The sequence below is a fragment of the Puma concolor genome, chromosome D2 (genome assembly GCF_028749965.1).
Source record: "Puma concolor isolate L17-30 chromosome D2, mPumCon1.1.hap2, whole genome shotgun sequence".
NCBI classification, from domain to species: Eukaryota; Metazoa; Chordata; class Mammalia; order Carnivora; family Felidae; genus Puma; species Puma concolor.
The window spans coordinates 35,236,265-35,254,172 of NC_141677.1; the positions used below are offsets into that span (position 1 = coordinate 35,236,265).

The 17,908-nt window shown below is 51.2% G+C and overlaps 2 protein-coding genes across 12 annotated transcripts in view; both read right to left on the reverse strand.

Annotated features, from left to right (window-relative positions):
* Positions 1 to 62: 62 nt before the first annotated feature.
* Positions 63 to 8,456, reverse strand: NDST2 (N-deacetylase and N-sulfotransferase 2). 5 transcript variants are annotated; one of them, XM_086680022.1, is made up of 17 exons: positions 8,098 to 8,454; positions 7,318 to 7,422; positions 7,177 to 7,231; positions 5,885 to 5,928; positions 4,460 to 5,800; positions 4,181 to 4,268; positions 3,711 to 3,865; positions 3,340 to 3,525; positions 2,937 to 3,065; positions 2,623 to 2,805; positions 2,434 to 2,530; positions 1,950 to 2,073; positions 1,637 to 1,811; positions 1,276 to 1,446; positions 1,059 to 1,168; positions 786 to 888; positions 63 to 688 (listed from the first exon to the last, which is right to left on the reverse strand). In XM_086680022.1, the coding sequence occupies exons 5-17, from the start codon at positions 5,462 to 5,464 to the stop codon at positions 563 to 565; spliced, it is 2,652 nt and encodes an 883-aa protein (XP_086536148.1). In that variant the 5' UTR covers positions 5,465 to 5,800; positions 5,885 to 5,928; positions 7,177 to 7,231; positions 7,318 to 7,422; positions 8,098 to 8,454; the 3' UTR covers positions 63 to 562. The 5 variants fall into 5 exon arrangements, with proteins under 5 accessions (XP_086536148.1, XP_086536149.1, XP_086536147.1 ...); XM_086680023.1 differs by lacking the exon at positions 5,885 to 5,928; XM_086680021.1 differs by having other exon boundaries at positions 7,177 to 7,422.
* Positions 8,457 to 8,835: 379 nt separating this feature from the next.
* CAMK2G (calcium/calmodulin dependent protein kinase II gamma) overlaps positions 8,836 to 17,908 on the reverse strand; it is a 122,648-nt gene continuing 113,575 nt past the window's right edge. For 5 of the 7 annotated variants that reach the window (XM_086680026.1, XM_086680025.1, XM_086680028.1 and 2 more), the window contains 6 exons: positions 16,961 to 17,009; positions 15,638 to 15,751; positions 13,533 to 13,608; positions 13,070 to 13,164; positions 11,302 to 11,546; positions 8,836 to 10,853 (listed from right to left, as the gene is read on the reverse strand). In XM_086680026.1, coding sequence (XP_086536152.1) covers positions 11,314 to 11,546; positions 13,070 to 13,164; positions 13,533 to 13,608; positions 15,638 to 15,751; positions 16,961 to 17,009 — 567 coding nt within the window. In that variant the 3' untranslated portion in view covers positions 8,836 to 10,853; positions 11,302 to 11,313. The remainder of the gene's footprint in view (positions 10,854 to 11,301; positions 11,547 to 13,069; positions 13,165 to 13,532; positions 13,609 to 15,637; positions 15,752 to 16,960; positions 17,010 to 17,908) is intronic. The other 2 variants (XM_086680030.1, XM_086680029.1) reach the window with 1 other exon arrangement.

A 17,908-nucleotide genomic window follows, 5' to 3' on the forward strand; every position in this document is an offset into this window, starting at 1 on the left:
GGGAAAAGACTGATACTTCCTTTATTCTAAGTTTCTCCCACTCCAGTGAGGCAGACAAAACAGAAAAATAAGGATGTTTATTAAGGACATTTCTAGCCCACAGCTAGGGCTCATACTCAGCTCTATGAGCCACTGTCCGGCCTCATCCCCATTCAATGTGAATGACATTAGGGAGGCCGGGCCACAGGTAGATCCCATTGATCCCACAGTAGGGGGGGTCCCTCCCATAGCCAGGTATAGATAGATATACTGCTGAGAATGAAGAGGGAAATCACTGGATTAATAAGTTCCTCTACACCTTGCCTGGACCCTTTCATTCTCACCCACCTTCAAAGACCATGGGTTGAAGGTGCCTAGTACCATGATGTGGGGTATCAAGGGAAGCCCCTTTATAAGACCCTAGAGCTATGGGAAAGGACTGCCCTTTCCTTCTCAGCCATCCCAGGCCTGGGGGCCACTGAGGTAGAAGGGGCTGGGCCACTCTAATACCCCTTGTGGGCCCTGCTCTGGGCTTGCCCTTTAGGGTAGCGGGGCGCTTTTGCTGGTACAGGAGGCCTGGACATCAGCCCAGACTGGAATGTTGCAGTTCTTCCCGAAGCCATGAGGGCACTGGCTGTCCAAGCCGGCTTAGCAGCTTCGACAGATCCAAATTGTGGTTCCGGAAAAAATCCATAAGAAAAAGGCGGGACTGAGAGGAGAAAAATGGAGGCAGAAATGGTAAGGAGTGGGACGCAGGATGAGACCTCAGAGGTAGAGAGCGATACCTTGTCTGAGGCTTTACTCACCTCAGTGTCCATATCCGGATACCTCCGGCCTTTGCTTTTGCCCAGACAACGAGTCTTCCCACCTTCAAGTCCCTGGCACCAGAATCCCTTATCTTCATCAAACCTGCTCAATAGCAAAAGGGCATTAATTGGTAGGGAGAAAAGAAAATTCAAGCCCCATAAATGTATATTACCTCTCCCAGCTCACAGGGACACATGTCTCTTCCAAACAGACATGGTCAACCTGTTTCCCCATTTCCCCGATTCCTCCTCCCCTGGGTCATGCTCTCCCACCTGAGGGTCCGTGTGTAGTTCAGAAAGGGTGTGATACCCAGGAACTTCTGGATGCTCTCCATTGAGGCAGCTGGGTTGGTACGCAGCTCTTGCCCATCCACAATCAGCAACTAAAGGGACAGAGATGTAGTTCCCTCTGTATTCCTTAGAAGCCTCTAGGCTGAAGGGACAAAGAAGGGAAGGGGGACCCCAACAAAGGCTACTGGGGGGCATGTACCTGTCCAGAGGGGTAGTAAGTCAGCCAGCGCTGCAGATGGGTGGAATAGTAGCCAGGGACAAGACAGCGGTTCTGCAGGGAGCGAAGTGCCAGAGGGGCCTGAGAGGAGGCTGAAATCACCTGGTAGAAAGTATAATTCAGAGCAGCTGGGTCTCCATGTGCTCGCTGGTGCTGAAGGACAAGGAATAGGAAAGGATGGGTGATTTGATAGAATTATTCTGCCCTACTCTTGACCTGATGAATACACAGCATAGGAATCCCACACCAAAGCAATTTAGTTTCCCTACCCTCTTCCTTTCTGTCTCTAGCAGTCACCACCTCCCTCACTTAAGCCCTAATGTATCCCTAGCTTCAGGCTCACCTGATACCAGGAGTAGGCCCTGTCAGCAGGGTTGGTGAGCACAGTGATGATCTTGGCTCGTGGCAGAAGGGCAGCCCCCCGACGTGGTACAACCTCTGAGTCAAAGTAGGTGGCACTTTTTTCAAAGAGAAAGTCAGTGCTGGCATTGGAAGGGACAGGGAAGAAGTCCATGTACCTAGGAAGTAGCACAGAGGAGAGGCAGAGAATTTGCAGCATGAAGGGGCCAGATACCTGCACTGGTGGAAGCTGGGATGAGGATTTGGAGGGAAGGGAATGTTCCTCTGAGAAGCATTACAAAGGGTCCCAGTCTCACCAATCAATACCCTTGTGGTAATTAGGGCCGTTGAAGAACTGAATCTCCTCAAAGGTGCTGGGGCTAGGGAAGCTGCTAGTCACAGCTGGGTGCAGGCTCAGGAAGAAGTGAATAGCTGTGGTCCCTAAATGGGAGAGAAGTCGAGGCTATTTTGGGAAAGAAGCCAGATCAACAATATGAATTTTAAGGAGGTGAGAAAATAACCACTCTGAGTAGTAATATCCCCTTTGGACAAACTAGAGTGAGAGAAGGAAAAGACAGCGAGACCCAGGGAAGTTAAAATAGTAGTTCTCAGCCTTGACTGCATCAGAATCACTTGTGGATCTTTAAAAAAAACAAACCACAGATGATTCTGATTCAGGATTAAGAATCACTGTCTCAAGAGACTGGATTAAGGAGAGGTGGGTATGAGAAGGGAATTCCTTGGCCAAAGAATCCTTTGGGCTTAAGGCAGGGCAAGAGAAGCTGGCTAAGGACGATTCACCTGTTTTCTGGGGTCCCACAATCAAGAACTTGGGTAGCCGATCACAGGTTTTCTCCTTGGACCAGATATCTTTGTGCCTCTTGTCATCACAGGGATTCTGAAGGTGAGGCCAAGAATCAGATGTTTCATCTTTTCTTCAACTCTCTCCACCCCCATCACGTCTCTGGTCAGCCTGAGCTCCAACCATACCTGCCAAAGGGGGCTTCGCTCTTGAGGGAACAGTTCAAAGTACTTTCGTGCAAGAGGGACAGGAGGAAGGGTCTGTAGGCGCAGCCGTGTCCAGCATTGAAGGAAACGCACCAGGCTCTCAAAGGTATACAGGCCCAGCCGATCATTTCCATAATTTGACAGATGGGTCATAAAAATGCTGATCTGCAAGAGGGAGCCTGCGTGTCAGAATTAGAGAGCCTACCCCACCTCAGAATCAGGCTTGGTGAGCAAAATTCCCAGCCTACATACACTTCAGCTCTCCAATCTTCTAGCCCTTCCTCTCAGCACCTTACCGGATTAAGCAGCACTGTCAGAAAGAGCTCTCCACCTCGGATGCTCCGGTCTAGTTCACGAGAGCCTCCAGGATATTCATTATAGAAGATTGTGTGAGTGAAGAGTCCACATGTCTGCCGTGGTAATACCTAGAAGAAGAAGGAAAAAACAAACTAACATGAGATTTGAAAGGCAGAATGAAAACTAAATAAAGGACAAAACACCTAAGGCATTAGGATTCCCTGGGTTTGTAAAGTACTGAGTTACACCAATAAAACTCTTACTATGTGCATTATGACTTTTCACCCCTTTACCCCCTATTATGTGAACTTGGACTGGCAGTTGAGAGGACACAGGTCAGTGCAGGTTGGTGGCTGTCTAAATGTAGGAGTTTGATTCAGGTTTGTATCAGGGGTCCCTCACCATAATGCCATTGTGAATGAAGCCACGGCGGTAGCGGGCAGGGCGGAGATGGGGATATTCCTCAGTGCTGGTCACCTGGATGCCCCACACAGATTTCCAGGCCTCATAGAGTTGCGTGTGGATGGGGTATACACCCGAGTGGTGGGGGGCCACAGCATACCCCAGATCCGTGGGAATCCCATGTTCCTGGGAATGGCATAGATTCTCACCAGGACCTGGTGAGGTTCAGGGAGTAGAGGGTAAAGAGGGTGGGGATACCTCCACAGAAAGACAAATGGAAAGGGTAGGGAAAGGGCACCCCATTAGGGGAAGGTTGAAAAGGAATCATTATGTCTGGGAAAAAGTATGGGGAACAGATCCAAGGGTCTCACCAGAGCAAACTGTTTGTTGAGCCTCATCTGGTCAGCCAGCACGGAGCGATTGTGGAACAGGTGTGGCTGCATGTGGCTCCACATGTGGGGGAACCACCAGAACTCTTTGCGGTGCTTCAGCAGCATGTCGTCCCCTGCATCTTCCTCCTCTGTCCCTATGACCACACACTGACCACTGACCACAGCCAGTCAGGCCCTGTGCCCTCCTCTGTTCTGTAACAACACTGACCATCTTCCATTCTTGGGATAAGATTGCTGACTTCTGCCCACCTGAGACTATTTTGCCCCAATGCTGACTTGCTCTTCAGCCACCCATGCTAACCTAAATTCATATCCACCGCTAGCTCCTCACCATATTTTGACCCCAAACCCTGCCCCTTTTCTCCAACTTGCCTGCCCAGGAAGATGAACAGTGAAGGGACAGTCCAAACTAAGACAGATATGCTGAAGGAACAGGGGAATACACTCACCAGTATGATAGAACTTGCCCGAGAAGCCCAAGTTGAAAGTGAAGTTGGGGACTAAGGTCCTGAGTTTGTTCTGGGTGGTCAACAGAGCCTGGGAAGAGTAGCAGGAACACAAGAAATCATGAGAGCAGACTGATCAGGAGAAAAATGAAAAGTAATGTTCTTCCTGCCTGAAAAGGGCAGGGAGTATACCTATGACAAGCTCAGAATCAAAGGAGTCTGATAGGACAGAGCTTGAAACAGCTTCTAAGGAAAGAAATTTGAGTCAGGAAAAAGACTGACCTCAACATCAGCCACCTTCATGCGGGTACCTTCCTTGCCCACAAAGATGTCATCAATGTCTACCAAGATGTAGCGGTCAAGGTCTAGGCAGAGGCGCTTGCCAGTGAGGTATGCAACAGCATCAACAAAAACAAGTTTGTGGAGCCAGAAGGAAAGGCCATGGCCAAAGAGCACCCGCTGGATGCCATCATGAAGCCCCAGGTCTTGTACGACAGTGGGAAGCCGGGTCCGGCGAGGCACTGGTCCTGGCACAGGGGATTCAGCTGGCCGAAGGCTGGCAAGAAGCACTGGTTCATATGTGCTATGATTGGATTGGAAGATGGTCCAGTCATCACCAGGCAGCGGCCCAGGTTCCAGGCGGCTGGGGCGTGTGAGATGCAGTAAGGGGGCAGAAGGATTCACTTGGTAGTCCCGGAGCCCCAAGTTTGAGTGTAGGAAAAGGGGAAAACCCTTGAGCTGGGCACTCAGTAGGCTATGTTCATGGGCTCGGAAAAAGCCAATGATGCCCACACCGTACTCCACACAGTACCGGTCTAACAGTTCCCGACTCCAGGCATCCAGGTTGACATACTTGAGCAGGTTTTCATAAATGACCAAGACATAGCGGCCACGGGTATGATCAGTCAGTGTGGGCATGTCCCCTCGGCCGGGTGCTAGCTCAGTGCTATAACGAAAACGACTAGACTCCAAGATGGCCACAATCTCCTGCCCCAGCTGTGAGTATGCACTCTCCACAAACACAAGGACCACAGGTTCAGTTCGAGCTGTCTCTGGTGGCCTGGGGGGCCGTGGTGGGACTGGTGGACGTACAGGGCCAGGGCCAGCTGCCCCACCACTGCTGCAGTCTCCCAAGGGCAGGGGCAAGGGTTCCTTGGCCTTGGGGCTGGTGGATACGTAGTAAGCCAGGAAGCCCATGGAGCCCAGACTGAAAGCGATCAGCAGCAGTATGAGGCGGTGCAGTTCCAGCTGCCGAGCTGGGCGTACCACCTTCCACAGCTTGAGCATGGCGGGGAAGGGGAGGCAGGGATGGGGTCTACCTCAGGGGATGGGAGGTAGGAGTTCTATAGGCTGGGCTCTCTTAAGAGGGTAGGATAGGAAAGTAAGGGAAAATGATTTCCTCAGGGTTAGTTCCCTGAAAAGTTGGAGCCAACTCCCCTTACTTTAGGGTAGGGGAGTTAGAAGGGGCAACGAGGGGCAACTGGACACAGTCCACTGGTCTCAAGTCACCATGGCCCCCTGGTCCATGGCTTCAGGATGCAAATCTAGCCAGGCTCCACTCTTGGTCCTGCTGAGCTCCTCACATTAGAGGTCAACAAAGTTCATAATCCCTGCCCTCACTATCTGTAACACAGAAAAATCAATGGGTTACTTCTCCACCTGAAAGTGTATCATTAACCCATTCCCCTCTTCACCCATCTCTCTTACCTCCTGCTCACAGGATGATTTGTTCTCCAAAAAAAAAAAAGCTCCTGTAGAAGAACAACACAATCTGAGTCTCATACCTTCACTTCATAGCTTGTTGCCTTTCTTAGAATATAAATTCTCCTTCCTGAGCTAAACTCAGAGCTAGAGCAGTCTATTCAAGGGCTGGAAGGGAACAAATCTCCCATCAAAAGGAGACCAAACAGCTCAGGAGGGTGAAAATGAACCTGCTCTGGAAGAAGTTCCCAGCCCACGACTAAGCAGTTGGCCAGCCAGCAGGAGCTCTGGTCGTCCTGTGAGGAAGGGACAGAAAGCCCCACAAGTTCCGTGCTCCAATGAAATACGAGATAAGAGGAAACTCATGAGTCTGTTAATCTTCCTCATCAATCAAACCCAACATCACAAGCTAGAAGCACTAACGAACTTGTAGTGAGAACACTATGATGGGGGGTGGGGAGATTCGAAAGGTAAAAGAAATGGTGCTACCTAATCATTCGATTCACTTCCAAACCCAGAAACTCTCTATTACTTGTGAAAAATTACTCATCCCCTGTCCTTCATCTCATCTGCACAAGTGTCAGAGAGGTGATAAAAATGTAGCCCCAGGGCAGACCACATCACTGGGGCCTGAGAGAAGCCAGAGGGCTGAGTCCAGTCTGTCTTCCTATCACTTCAGTTCACCTTCCTAACTTAGCCTAGGTGATACTATATCCTCATCACTGAACAGCTCAGAAGGGTCCTGAGCTAGCCTATGGAGACATGAGGGATTGAATCCTGTTACAAAAAGATAGCAAACTTAGTGGGGCTGGATGAGAGCTACAACAGCTTAAGTCATACCCAACCAGTAAGAAAGGGGTAAGGACAGTGTGATCAGAAAACAGTTTCAGGGAGACCTAATTTTGGAGACTGTTTTCTTAAATATATAGACTGCTTCTAGAAGCTTTATTGTTGTTCTCTCCAGCTTAGCCATTCCTAGTAAGGCCAGGGACTGGCAATCCTTCTCTGCTACCCACTCCCAGGCATATACATCTCAGGGGTGAGATCAGGCAGAGACAGGGTTCCTCAGAATTGAGAGAGATGATTTAAGAACAGTTCAGCTTTGGCCTGGGTAAAATTGACATGAAAAGAAAGCTGGGGAGAGGACTGAAATAGTGATGGGAAGGGGTGAATCCTAAGAATTAAAGGAAACTCTTTAGGGAAAACACAGTAGTGAGAAGTCCTCACTGACACGAAGTGGACACTCAGGGTGTCTCCCCCATTACTGTTAAGAATAATTGTAAATAGTGAGAGCTTACTCTTTGTCAGACATTCTTCCAAGAGCTTTCCATATATTTAATGCTCACATCAGCCCTGGAAGGTAGGTAAGAGGCAGACACTATTATTATCCCCATTTTACATGTGAGTAATTTGAGGTCCAGAGAAGCTTAGTCACTTGCCCAGGATCACACAGCTCAGTCAGTCAGTGGAGGAACTGGGATTCAAAGTCAGGCCTGTAGAGCTCCACAGCCCGTGTTCTTAACCACTGCATGTTGGCTTCACACCTAGAAGAAGCAGCAATATTTAGGGAAGGGGTGCTGAGGGAGCTATTGGGGTCGAGTGTGGGATGGGATGACAGATACCGAAGCAGGAACGCGGGGAAAGGGTTGCTGTACGTGTGAGCAGCAGCGGGAGGTTTCTGAGGCAGAAACCAAAGGGGTCACCCAGGCCTGGGCTGGGCGACAGCACTAGTGAGAGGAACCAGGGAAGGCGGGGAGACGAGTGGTGCAGATGCCGCGGGATGGGGGGGGGGGGGGGGGGAGTACCGAGGAGCGAGCGACGTGGGAATGCGGGGCTGCCATACCAGGAGTCACGGGTAGAGGGTCCCTGCTGAGGGGGCCATGGGGTCACAGGTGGATATGAAGGGAGCGCCAGATGGGGACCGGGCAAGGGACACGCCGAGGAGAGCTTGGGGTGACATCGAGGCAAGCATTGGGCTGGGAGAGCCCCGAGGGGAGGAGGAGCCCCCTACTGAGGGAAATGAAGCAACTACGAGGGAGGCTAGCGGAGGGGACGCAGGAGAGGGGAGCGCTGGGCCGCGCTGAGGGCCGCCCGGGACAACCCCGCGGGTGGTTATGGTGGCAACACTGAGGGGAAGTCTGTGAGGGGAGGGACTGCGGGAGACCGTGGGTGGGGGCCACCCTCTGAGTGGGGGGTGGTTACCCTCAAGGGCGGCTCACCCGGCGGACTAGGCGGCGTCCCCGCTGTCCCCGGGCTCCGCCGCGTCCCGGGGCTGCCCGGCTTCCCAGCTCTCGGGGCCTTGGGCCGCGTCGCGGCGGCTCCGCCATCTCCGAGAGAACGCGCTGCCGCAGCCGGGCCCAACCACCGCTCCCACCCGGGGTGGGGGGAGGCGGCTCGCTGCCGCTCGTGACGCCCCTCAGGTCCCCGCAGAGTCCGGGCCTGGCAGCTGCACTGCCGAGGTGCTGGGCGGCCGAACAGTCCTCCGTAGCGCTCGGTCGAGCCTCGGCCTCCGAGACGGCGGGCTGCGCGCCCCGCCCGCAGAGGCGCACCCCCTCCTCCCCGCCCGGTGGCACAGTCTGGCGAGCGTCGGGCGCCGCGGCTCCCGGGGCAGGGGCGGGCCCAGGGTTCGGGCTCGTCCACTCAGCCCTGCGAAGGGGGAGCCGAGTCGGGCCACTGAGGGGCGAAGGGGGCGGGGCAGCCCGTGACGCGGGCGGGGCCCGGGGGCGGGGCGAGACCCCTAGCCCGCCAGCTAAGGGTCCACATCTTTTCTCTCCACCCCAAGCTCGCGTCAGCAGCCCAGTGGGCCAGTTGGAGGTTGATGAGTTTATGAGGAAGTTTTATTTTACAGTGGGCCCAAAGGGAGGTGGGAGAAGCTACATCTCCTCATCTGAAGGCTTGTAACCCAGGCTGCTCCAATCAGCCTTTGGCCATAAGCTTCCAACAGCAGTAACACAATGGACTGTTTAAAGGTTATTTTATTAAATATCTTCAGTTCAAGGTTTCATTGTAACAAAGCTATGAAGGGTCTACCAACATTCAGAACAAACACTAACTATTTTTAAATTATTTCTATGTCATCATGCAAAAATTCTGCATCAAATGCCTTCCATTTCCTGTTTAAAAGGTGATTTTTTTTTTTATAGTCTATTGTCTATAGATGCTGACATTAGCCCCAGAAGAGGAGTAAGAATGCTAAGAAGTGGGGCTGGAGCAGCCATATGAAGCTATGGGTCTTAATGAACTCTAAGACCATTTGTCTTCAAGCCAGCAAAACCAAACCCTGTGGTGAAGGCGTCTGCGTGCTGGTACTGCAGGCTGCAGGGCAAGAAAGGGCTGGGGCCCAGGGGATGAGGCATGCATGAGGTGCTCAGAGGAGCCTGGCTAAACCCAAGCACCAGCACCTGTGAGTCTGCTCTCTTCTCAGCTGGCTACAAGGTAAACCTGTAGCTCTGCCTCTTCTCCCAGCTCCTGTGCCTCCTGAAGATAGTTCAGGAAGCTGGGATTTACCCACCTTTCCCCCAATAGTGCAGATATTTGTGCAGATAAGTCTGCATAGTTGTTCTGGGGGAAACCAAGGCCATGACCAGTTGCTCCTCCATTATCTTCTCTGCTATCTGCTTAGGGTACAGATCTTTCCTTCCTGGAATGGAACTCCTTGAGCACAGAGAGGGACAATGAATGTAGGAGCCTTGGCTCTGGACACCTCTTTTGGGTACATGCAGGTGAGGGGGGGGTGATGCCCATGCAGATTGTCCAGCAGTAAGTCATATACTTCAGTTGGTCAGTAGAGAGGCCTCTTTAAAGAGAACATCTCTTCTTGCCAGAGCAGTCAGGTCAATCTCAAAGACAGGTAAAGAGATGGGCGTGCAGCAAGGGAAGAGTAAGAAGGGAGGCAGTCCTGAGGGCAGCCTGAATGCATAGAAACAACCATCAACTCAATCCCGCTGCCTCACTCCTCCCATCCCACAGGGGCACTTGGCAGAGGGCCCAGGCCCAGATGAGGGTCAGCACAGGGACCACCACAATGAAAAGTCAAGACAAAGATGGTCCAAATCGGCACAGAAACAGAACTGCCAAAGGCAGCAAGGGGAGCCCTGACCAGGGCCTGACTCTCTCCTTGCTAAGTTATAAGAAAACAAACACAAAGCAAAGCAGCAACCCCTCCCCTTTCCCAGCTGCAGGTATTGGGCCTCAGTATCAGGGCCCACGTGCATTGTGCATCCTATAGAAATGGATGAGTAAGTGAGTACATGTCAGACTAACACGAGGTTTCTCAACAGCTTTGTGGCGGACACACTTCTGCAGCACCAATTCTCTTCCTTTCTACACTAAATGGAACAGTACAGCAATGTCCAGGCCCTCAGTCCCGAGGCCACTGCTTCTCAGCTGCCTCCACAGCAGGCTGGGAGCTCTGTGTTCTCTCACAAGTAGGTCTGATGGCCACGATGTTCTCATCAGCCTCATTCTAGGCGCTATGCAAGTTCAGAAGAAGTCCATTCCTAGACCTGGGGCAGGCAGGCCACCTCAGGGGCTGCAATCACATCACAGCCCCCAAAGCTCTGTCAGAGTTCTTGCCTGGTCCCCTGAGTCCACGGAGGCCAGAGGCCGAGCTCACCTCTTCAGGGCTGGTGGGTGAGCCGGCTGCTCATGCCAGGACGGGTGTCACACAAACTCCTGCCTTCTTGCCGGCCCAAGGGCTATCGGTGGTTTTAAAACGCATCATGGTATGGATTCCATTTTTTTTTAAACAATCTTTTTTTCTTTTTTTTTCTTAAATGTAAAAAACACCTCGGTACAGCAGAGACAGACACGAAGGGCGGGCGGGAGGGCTGCATGCAGGGGCGTGCATTGGCTGCTGCCGCTTTGTAATTTAATTGTTTTAAACCTCAAACGAACAGGACTGCCGCTGTCACTCAGGCCCTCCAGAGCCACTGGCTGCGAAGGTTTGACCTCCGGCTGGGATCTCCTAATGCCCCTGTCAAAGAGGACAGACGTGGTAACAGAACAAAGGACAATAAGCACACAGATGAGTTCCAGGGACTTAAACACACTAGACATGTGGCCAAGTCTGCCTGAGAAGGTGGAGGATGGGGGAGAAGCTAGCATTTAAATATAACATTGCTTCACATTTGCTAAGCAAATGCTTTACTTCTGAGTATCTTATTTAATCCTTACAACTCAATGAAGTAGGTACCACTCTTTCTCTCTTTTTTGACAGCTAAAGAAACAGGCTTAGGGTAGGGAAGTAACCTGTCCAAAGTCACCCAACTTAGAGTCCTAGGGCCAGACACAAGTCTGTCTGACAGCCTTTGCCACTCCCCTGGGATGATCCATATCTCTTCCCCTAGTGCCACTTCTCAACCTCCTCTCCCTCCTCTGATCCCATCTGTCCCCCTCCTCACCGCCCCCCCCACCAGGTGCACCTGTGGCTGAGCTCACTGCAGCGGTGCAGCAGGGGCTCCTGAGCAGTGATAGTGGACATTGAGCCACTTGCCATCCCGGCGGTGCCAGACCCGGGTCTCCTCCGACTGGCTGGTGCGAGGCCGACCCTGCCCATCGATGTACTGGGTGAGGCGGATGTAGGCGATGCAAGCTGCGTCCTCCCCAATCACGTGGACGTGCGGGTTCAGGATGGTGGTGTGGATGGGCTTGCTGTTCTTGGATAGAACTGCAGAGGGCAAGGCAGAGTGCAGTAGGTAGGAGGGCATCAGGCCTGGGCACTGACATTTTCCTCCCAGCCTGCTCTTCCAGGTCTCACCCTCTTTTCCAGCAACCATTCTGGGAGTCCCTAAGTCCCCCATATACCAAAGGCCAGGAAACCCCATAACAGTAGTCTCAGTTATCCAAATGGAAGAAAGAGGTGGAGAACAATGATAATAACAACTACTACTTTAATCAGACATTGCACTAGGGGTTTTACATACATAAACCATTATTTCTTGGTCAATATTATTTTCTTTATTATGAAATAATGAAGCAGGCTCAAGGAGGTTAAGTAATTTTCCCAAATCACACAACATTTGAACTCAGGACCATCTGACTCTTAACTAAAGCCTATGATCTTTCCATTCTTCCAGGCCGATGTTTAGATTTCATAAGGGTTGGCTTGACCCTAACTGGCTGCAGAGCAAAATCAAGAGCTTAAGATTTCAAAATTGATTTGTGATTTGGAAAAAAAAAATGTCCAAAGTTAAAATAGAATCACCAAAGCACCAAGCTCAGGATATTCCTAGGGTTCCCAGATTCTGCTGCGGGAAGGCCAAAAGAAGTTGGATTGCCATTATCAGCGAACACTGTGAACTGTGTTGCTTTTAATGAGATTCACATTTTAATTCATTTCAAATGTTAGACAGGGTCTACCTGAGACCCTCCCTAGGGCTTCTATAATCTCTGAAACTGCTTCTGGCTAACAGAATTACTTAGATAGCCAAGGGTTTACATTTGCAGCTGACATGGAGAGGATGGTAGTTAGTAGAAAAAAACTGTGACAAAAAAAAAGCCACAAAAAAACAAAACAAACAAACAAACAAACAAAAAAACCTCAGGGCAGGATGGGGGAAGGCCTGGGATAAAATGGGAAAGAAAAGAAAAAAAAAAAAATAGGGAGGAGGAGGGTGCTAGAAAGTGGAGAGAAAGACAGGAGGAGGTGGTGATTCATCTTCTTATTCCCTGGAACTTCCACGAACTGTCCAGAGTCCAGAGTATACAGCCCCTCAGCCAGGACTGCTTCCCTCCATATTCAGGAGGCCCCAGCCACAACTTCTGATCTCACAAATCACCCACAGTGCCCTGCTACTTGCTTGTACATTCTTATCCTGGTTTTAATTTCCTCTACTGTGAAATCTATACATACAGAGCTTCATTACTACTTGCTGACGTCATCTCAACCTAATCTCAGTGGTTTCCAGTCATTGTGGAAAGAGGTGAGGCTTAAAGGAATCGTGACCCTGATTGTGCCACAAAGCAGCTGCAGAATGACGGGGCACGTGGGGCTCTGAAGCAAGTCCTTCAAAGGTGTCAGTTTAAGACCATCCTCAGGGCACAAGGAAGCAAACACATAGAACAAGGTGCAGCCAAGCAGGTCAAATAAGGGAAAAGCAGGCAACTGGGAAGAGGAGATGGTGAGCAGGGACAGAGGCAAAGGGGGTAAAGGGTCAGGCAGGAGTATATCAGCAGCACGAACCCACTCACGATTCTCAAAGTAAAACTTATGGAAATCCATCCCCTCCACGAGGTTACCAAGGGCCTCAGGTTCAAAGGAAGTGAGGCCTGGATCGCAAATCTTCCTGCAGAAAAAAAAAATAGCCTGTCAGTCTCCTATAGGATTACTTGTCTTTCTTCCTTGTCAGTGATGTCTGTCCTGCAGCATGTTAGCTGCGGGCTCGGTCTGACAAGATGGCTAAGATCTTAGGGTCTTACCCTCTCAGCCCACCACCAAGACACCATGGCAGGGGTGGGGAATGGGGGTAGGTGGGGTGGGGTATTATCATAGGGTATCTATCTGGGAGGGATTCCAGCCCAAGGGCCTGGTATTTAATTCAAGCATTGTGCCCAAGGCCCAGCCTTCCCTTTTCCCAGGGTCCAAGCTGATTTTGGGGAAGTGGGAAGGCTTCTAGAGTTGACTTGGGTCTCAAGGAAATGGGTCTCTACTCACGTGTAGGCTTCAAAGTCCCCATTGTTGATGGCCTCAATCAGTTGTTCTGTGATCTTAATGATCTCCTGTTTCCGCACTGTGGGGGGGGGGGGGAGGGGGGGAAATCCAGCAATTTACCTGCACGGGATTGAGGAGCTCCCAAGTGACAGAGAACCCTCCCCAATCCTTCAGAGAATCCCCTGTGATCTCTGTGACAAAGACATTCCTCTTCTCTGTCTTTAACATTAAGGCCCTCTGCAGAAGAGTGAGCCCACTTTTCTCTTCATTCCTTCTCTGTTGTCTGTAGAGCTAATGGCCCCCTCCTCCTGAAGCCCACCCACTGGTTATGGCTCCCTGGCCTTTGTCTCCCTCTCCATCAACAACCAGGATGCAAAAAACACTCTTGTCTTTTACAGTTGAGGAGCCTAGCCATCATGAATACTCTGACCAGACTCTCTACCCCATCCCCAGCACATTCAGCCTCTCTAAGAAGCATCTCCTGATATGGCTGTTTCCACCACCCACCTACTTCTCTCACCTGAAGGGGCTCAGTCAGGTCTCAATTACCACCACCACTACACCACCCCAGCCCTCATTCAGTGGTCCAGAACCTAGTCCTGGGCAACAGCCAGCCTGAGAGCAGAACCTAGCCAAGGATGAGGGCTCCACAAGGATGAACAGAGCCCTGGGACAGATGCTTAATTCTCTTTACCCTGCTCATCTCCTCCACAGGGCTTTTCTGGGATAAAGGATCTTGGAACTATAAACACTCTTTTTAAACAGAGCCTCTCACCAGAGAGATGTCTCCATTTACCCTGGACGAGCCTTAGAATAGCTCTAAATCTCGTACCAGCTCTCATGCCAGGATGCGTCCCCCAAGAAAACTGAGACAAGGTTCAGAATGACAGCAGGCAGAACTGGTGCCCAAAGAGCCCCCAACCTCCACCCTATCCAAAGCCAAGGGACTTTTGGTGGCATCCTACACTCACAGGCAGCTCACTGACAGGGAGCGCCACTATCAGCAGAGGCCACCAGGGTAAGAGAGGGCTCAGGCTGAGCTCAGGCCAACCCTGACCAGAGCCCCGGGCTGGCCCAGGCCACAAGCCTTTCCTCACAGGAGCGAGAGGCTGCAAGACAAATGCGAGCATTAGAACAGCACAGCCAAGAGGCACAGCTGGGAGGGGGCAGTGCAGCCAAAGATACAGCCAGGTGGTGGCCCCATAGCCACCAGTACTGTCACGGAGGCAGCTCCAGGTGAGTAAGCAGCATCTTAGGGGAACAAACGAGCTGCATCCACTTTCTAGAGGCAAGCAGGTATGTGAACACACACACACACACACACACACACTCATACACACCCCCTCTCCAACCCACCAAACCCATTTGCAGGACCTGACTGGGGCCCTAAGGGTGAAGAGGATTGTGTTTAGAAACTTTAAAAGGACAGATAATAGAAGGAAAAGAAGCAGACAAAGGCATCCTCTACACAGACACAACTTAAAATAAAAATATGAGCTACCATTAATCCAGCAAGGCATCATATCAAGACATTCTACTATCTCATTTATTTTCATAACAGTGCTATCAGGTAGGTGCTATTTTATTCCCATTATACAGATAAAGAAGCTGAGGCTCTGGGAGATTTAAGCTACTTCACACATTTTGAAGCTGGGATTTAAACTCAGGTCTGTCTCACCCCAAGCCTCATGCTCTTAATATGATGTGCTGAGCCTCAGGAAACACCAAATCCCAACACAGTTCTTGGCTTATGGCAATTTCACCATCATCCCCACTCCCACCACCTTTGACCTGATTTCTGACTCAGCCTTTCTTCCTGGCTCGTTGCTGAGGCAAGGCCCACTGAATATCCCAGTGGCTTTCTATTCCTTCCCACAATGCCATGTTCTTCCACCCACTCTTCTTTATGTCTTTGGGCCCTGGTCCCAGGGGCCCCTGCCTGGTATTAACAGCACCTCCAATCAGCTCCCCCACCCAGCAGAGGCCGAGCTCCCCAAGCTTACTAAGACAGATAGCTGGGCTGGGCTGACAGCTCTGGGGGGGATCCCTGAGGGGCTTCAGGACGAGCCAGGGAGACAGAAGCCAGATTGTGCCTCCCTCACACTTACTGGCTGAGGAGCAGAGAGAAGGCTGGGGCTGCATGCCTGCAGAGGGGGCTGTTCTGTCCCGGGAGCTCCGTCCTTCAGGCACCGAGCTGCCATTCCCAGTGCGGAGCGGGGCAGCTAGCCAGCCAGGGCAGGGCAGGGCAAGGCAGAGCAGCCAAAACAAACAGAACAAGGCAGGTGAGCGAGCAAGCCAGACAGGACCCAAGCCCGTGGCACTGCAGAGCTGGGGCAAGGCAACGCCTCGGGCTGCTGTGGACACTGGACCACATCCCACGCTGCCGCCTCTGCCAGAGAGGCCTCCCAGCTGAGAGCCCCGGGAAGGTGCACAGACTTGGGCTTGTGGCTTACAGAGGAGCCTTCAAACAGACTGTACAAGGACCCCTGCTCCCAGGGAAGATGTTCTAGGGCGCTAGGCTACAAGGTCAAGAGCCCAGCAGTGAAGGAGCCACTGACTCCACCAGCATCACCAGAACTGAATTGCTCTGGCCTTAATCCCAGCAGCCCTAGAGGTACTGTTGTTTATTGCTTTATACATTTATGCTATTTTTTTTTCGTTCCCAAAGGTTTATTGCCCCCTTACTGCTCCTGTGTGTGTTCTCTTAGCTCTGTCCTGCAGCATTTCTCCATCTTTTCTGAGAGCCTGGCCTCAGGCCACTTACTGTGGCAAAGGGAACAATTCCAGGAGGCCAAACCAAAGAGCAGGGCAGAGATTCCCAGGGGTCTGGCCTGCCACGCCCTCCCACACCCCCTGGCCCTCCTGGCCAGGCCCAAGCTTAGGGTGGTGGTCCTCACAGGACCACCTGGATATGGCCAAATGTGGTTCTGGCTCCATCATTCATGTCAAGACTTTGTGATGAGAGTGACTGATCCCAATGTGCCCAGGACCGTTCTAGTTTTAAAACTGAAAGTTCCACATTCTGGGAATCACCTCAGTCCTAGGGAAATTGGGACCATTGGTCACCCTACTAATGACTCACTATATTTAAGGGCTACTTCTGCAGGGGCTCAGGATGTCCCTGTACAGCAATGTCACATCATTATCAGCAACAGGAACAGTTCTCTGAGCCCTGGCCCTGGAAAGGCTTAGGAAAAACTCTAGGTTAGCTATTCCAGACCTGGGGTCAAAAAAGAGAAGCCTCTTGCCTAGCCCAGCCAGGCCAGACAGGGACCTCACAACCCACAGAGAGTAGCTTTTATGCCAAGCCCTCTCCTAGAGTCTAAGGAGTCACCATTCTCAGTTCTGGGGACAGACAAGACAGGTGCCCCACTGGAGCCAAGGTACCAGGGACACTGCTAGGGTCCCTTCCCGACCCTGCCAGCACCTACCTTTGAGGTCTTCATCTTCTGTGGTGGTGTTGCAGCTCTCTGTGGAGCCCTGTAGGCCAAAAAGAACATGTTTCTATAACACTCAGGCCCTTGGAAACCAGAGAAACTGAGCAAAACAGAAGCAGAGTATGTGCTCCTGCAGAAGGTGCAAAGAAGAATCATAGGAAGTTCTATTTTCACCCTTGCCATCTGACTTTTATAACACCTTGGGTTCCCAGATCCCCTCCCAAGTCTTCCCCAACTCAGTAAATGACAATATCTATCTTGTTGTTAAAACCTACAGTCACCTTCTAGGTTTGATTCTAGGTTGAATCTTTGCTTTCTATTTTTTTTAAATGTTTATTCATTTATTTTGAGAGAGAGAGAGAGAGCGCACAAGTAGAGAGGGGCGGTGAGAGAGGAGAGAGAGAATCCCAAGCAGGCTCTGAGCTGTCAGCACAGAGCCCGATGCGGGGCTCGAACTCAAAAACCCTGAGATTGTGACCTGAGCTGAAATCAAGTAGGAAGCTTAACCAACTGAGCCACCCAGGCACCCCTCTTTCTCTTATATCTTAATTATCCAATCTAAATTCAAATCTCTTAGTTCTACCTCCAAAGTAAGTCCTGTCTCTTAACTCCTCATTTTTTTAAAAAAAGATTTTACGTTTAAGTAACTCTACACCCAATATGGGACTCGAACTCACTACCCCAAGATCAAGAGTCACATGCTTCACCAACTGAGCCAGCCAGCCTGGCACCCCTACCCCTTCTCTTTAAATGCACAGCTACTATTTGATTCCAAGTTACCAACATCTGGGACCTGAACTACAATAGCTTCCTGGGCCCCCTGCATCCATACTTGCCTACCTCCCTAAAGCTCTTGCCCATAACACAGCCAGAGGGGCTTTTCAAAGTGTAAATTAGACTATATGACTCTCCTGCTAAGAACCTCCAATAGCTTCTCCTGAC

Coding starts and splice junctions, on each gene's coding strand:
- NDST2 (XM_086680023.1), bottom strand. CDS start 5,464: ATGCTCAAGCTGTGGAAGGTGGTACGCCCAGCTCGGCAGCTGGAACTG. Junction 3,526..3,710: donor TCAACAAACAGTTTGCTCTG/GTGAGACCCTTG, acceptor TGCCATTCCCAG/GAACATGGGATTCCCACGGA. Junction 1,447..1,636: donor GGGCCTACTCCTGGTATCAG/GTGAGCCTGAAG, acceptor CTTGTCCTTCAG/CACCAGCGAGCACATGGAGA.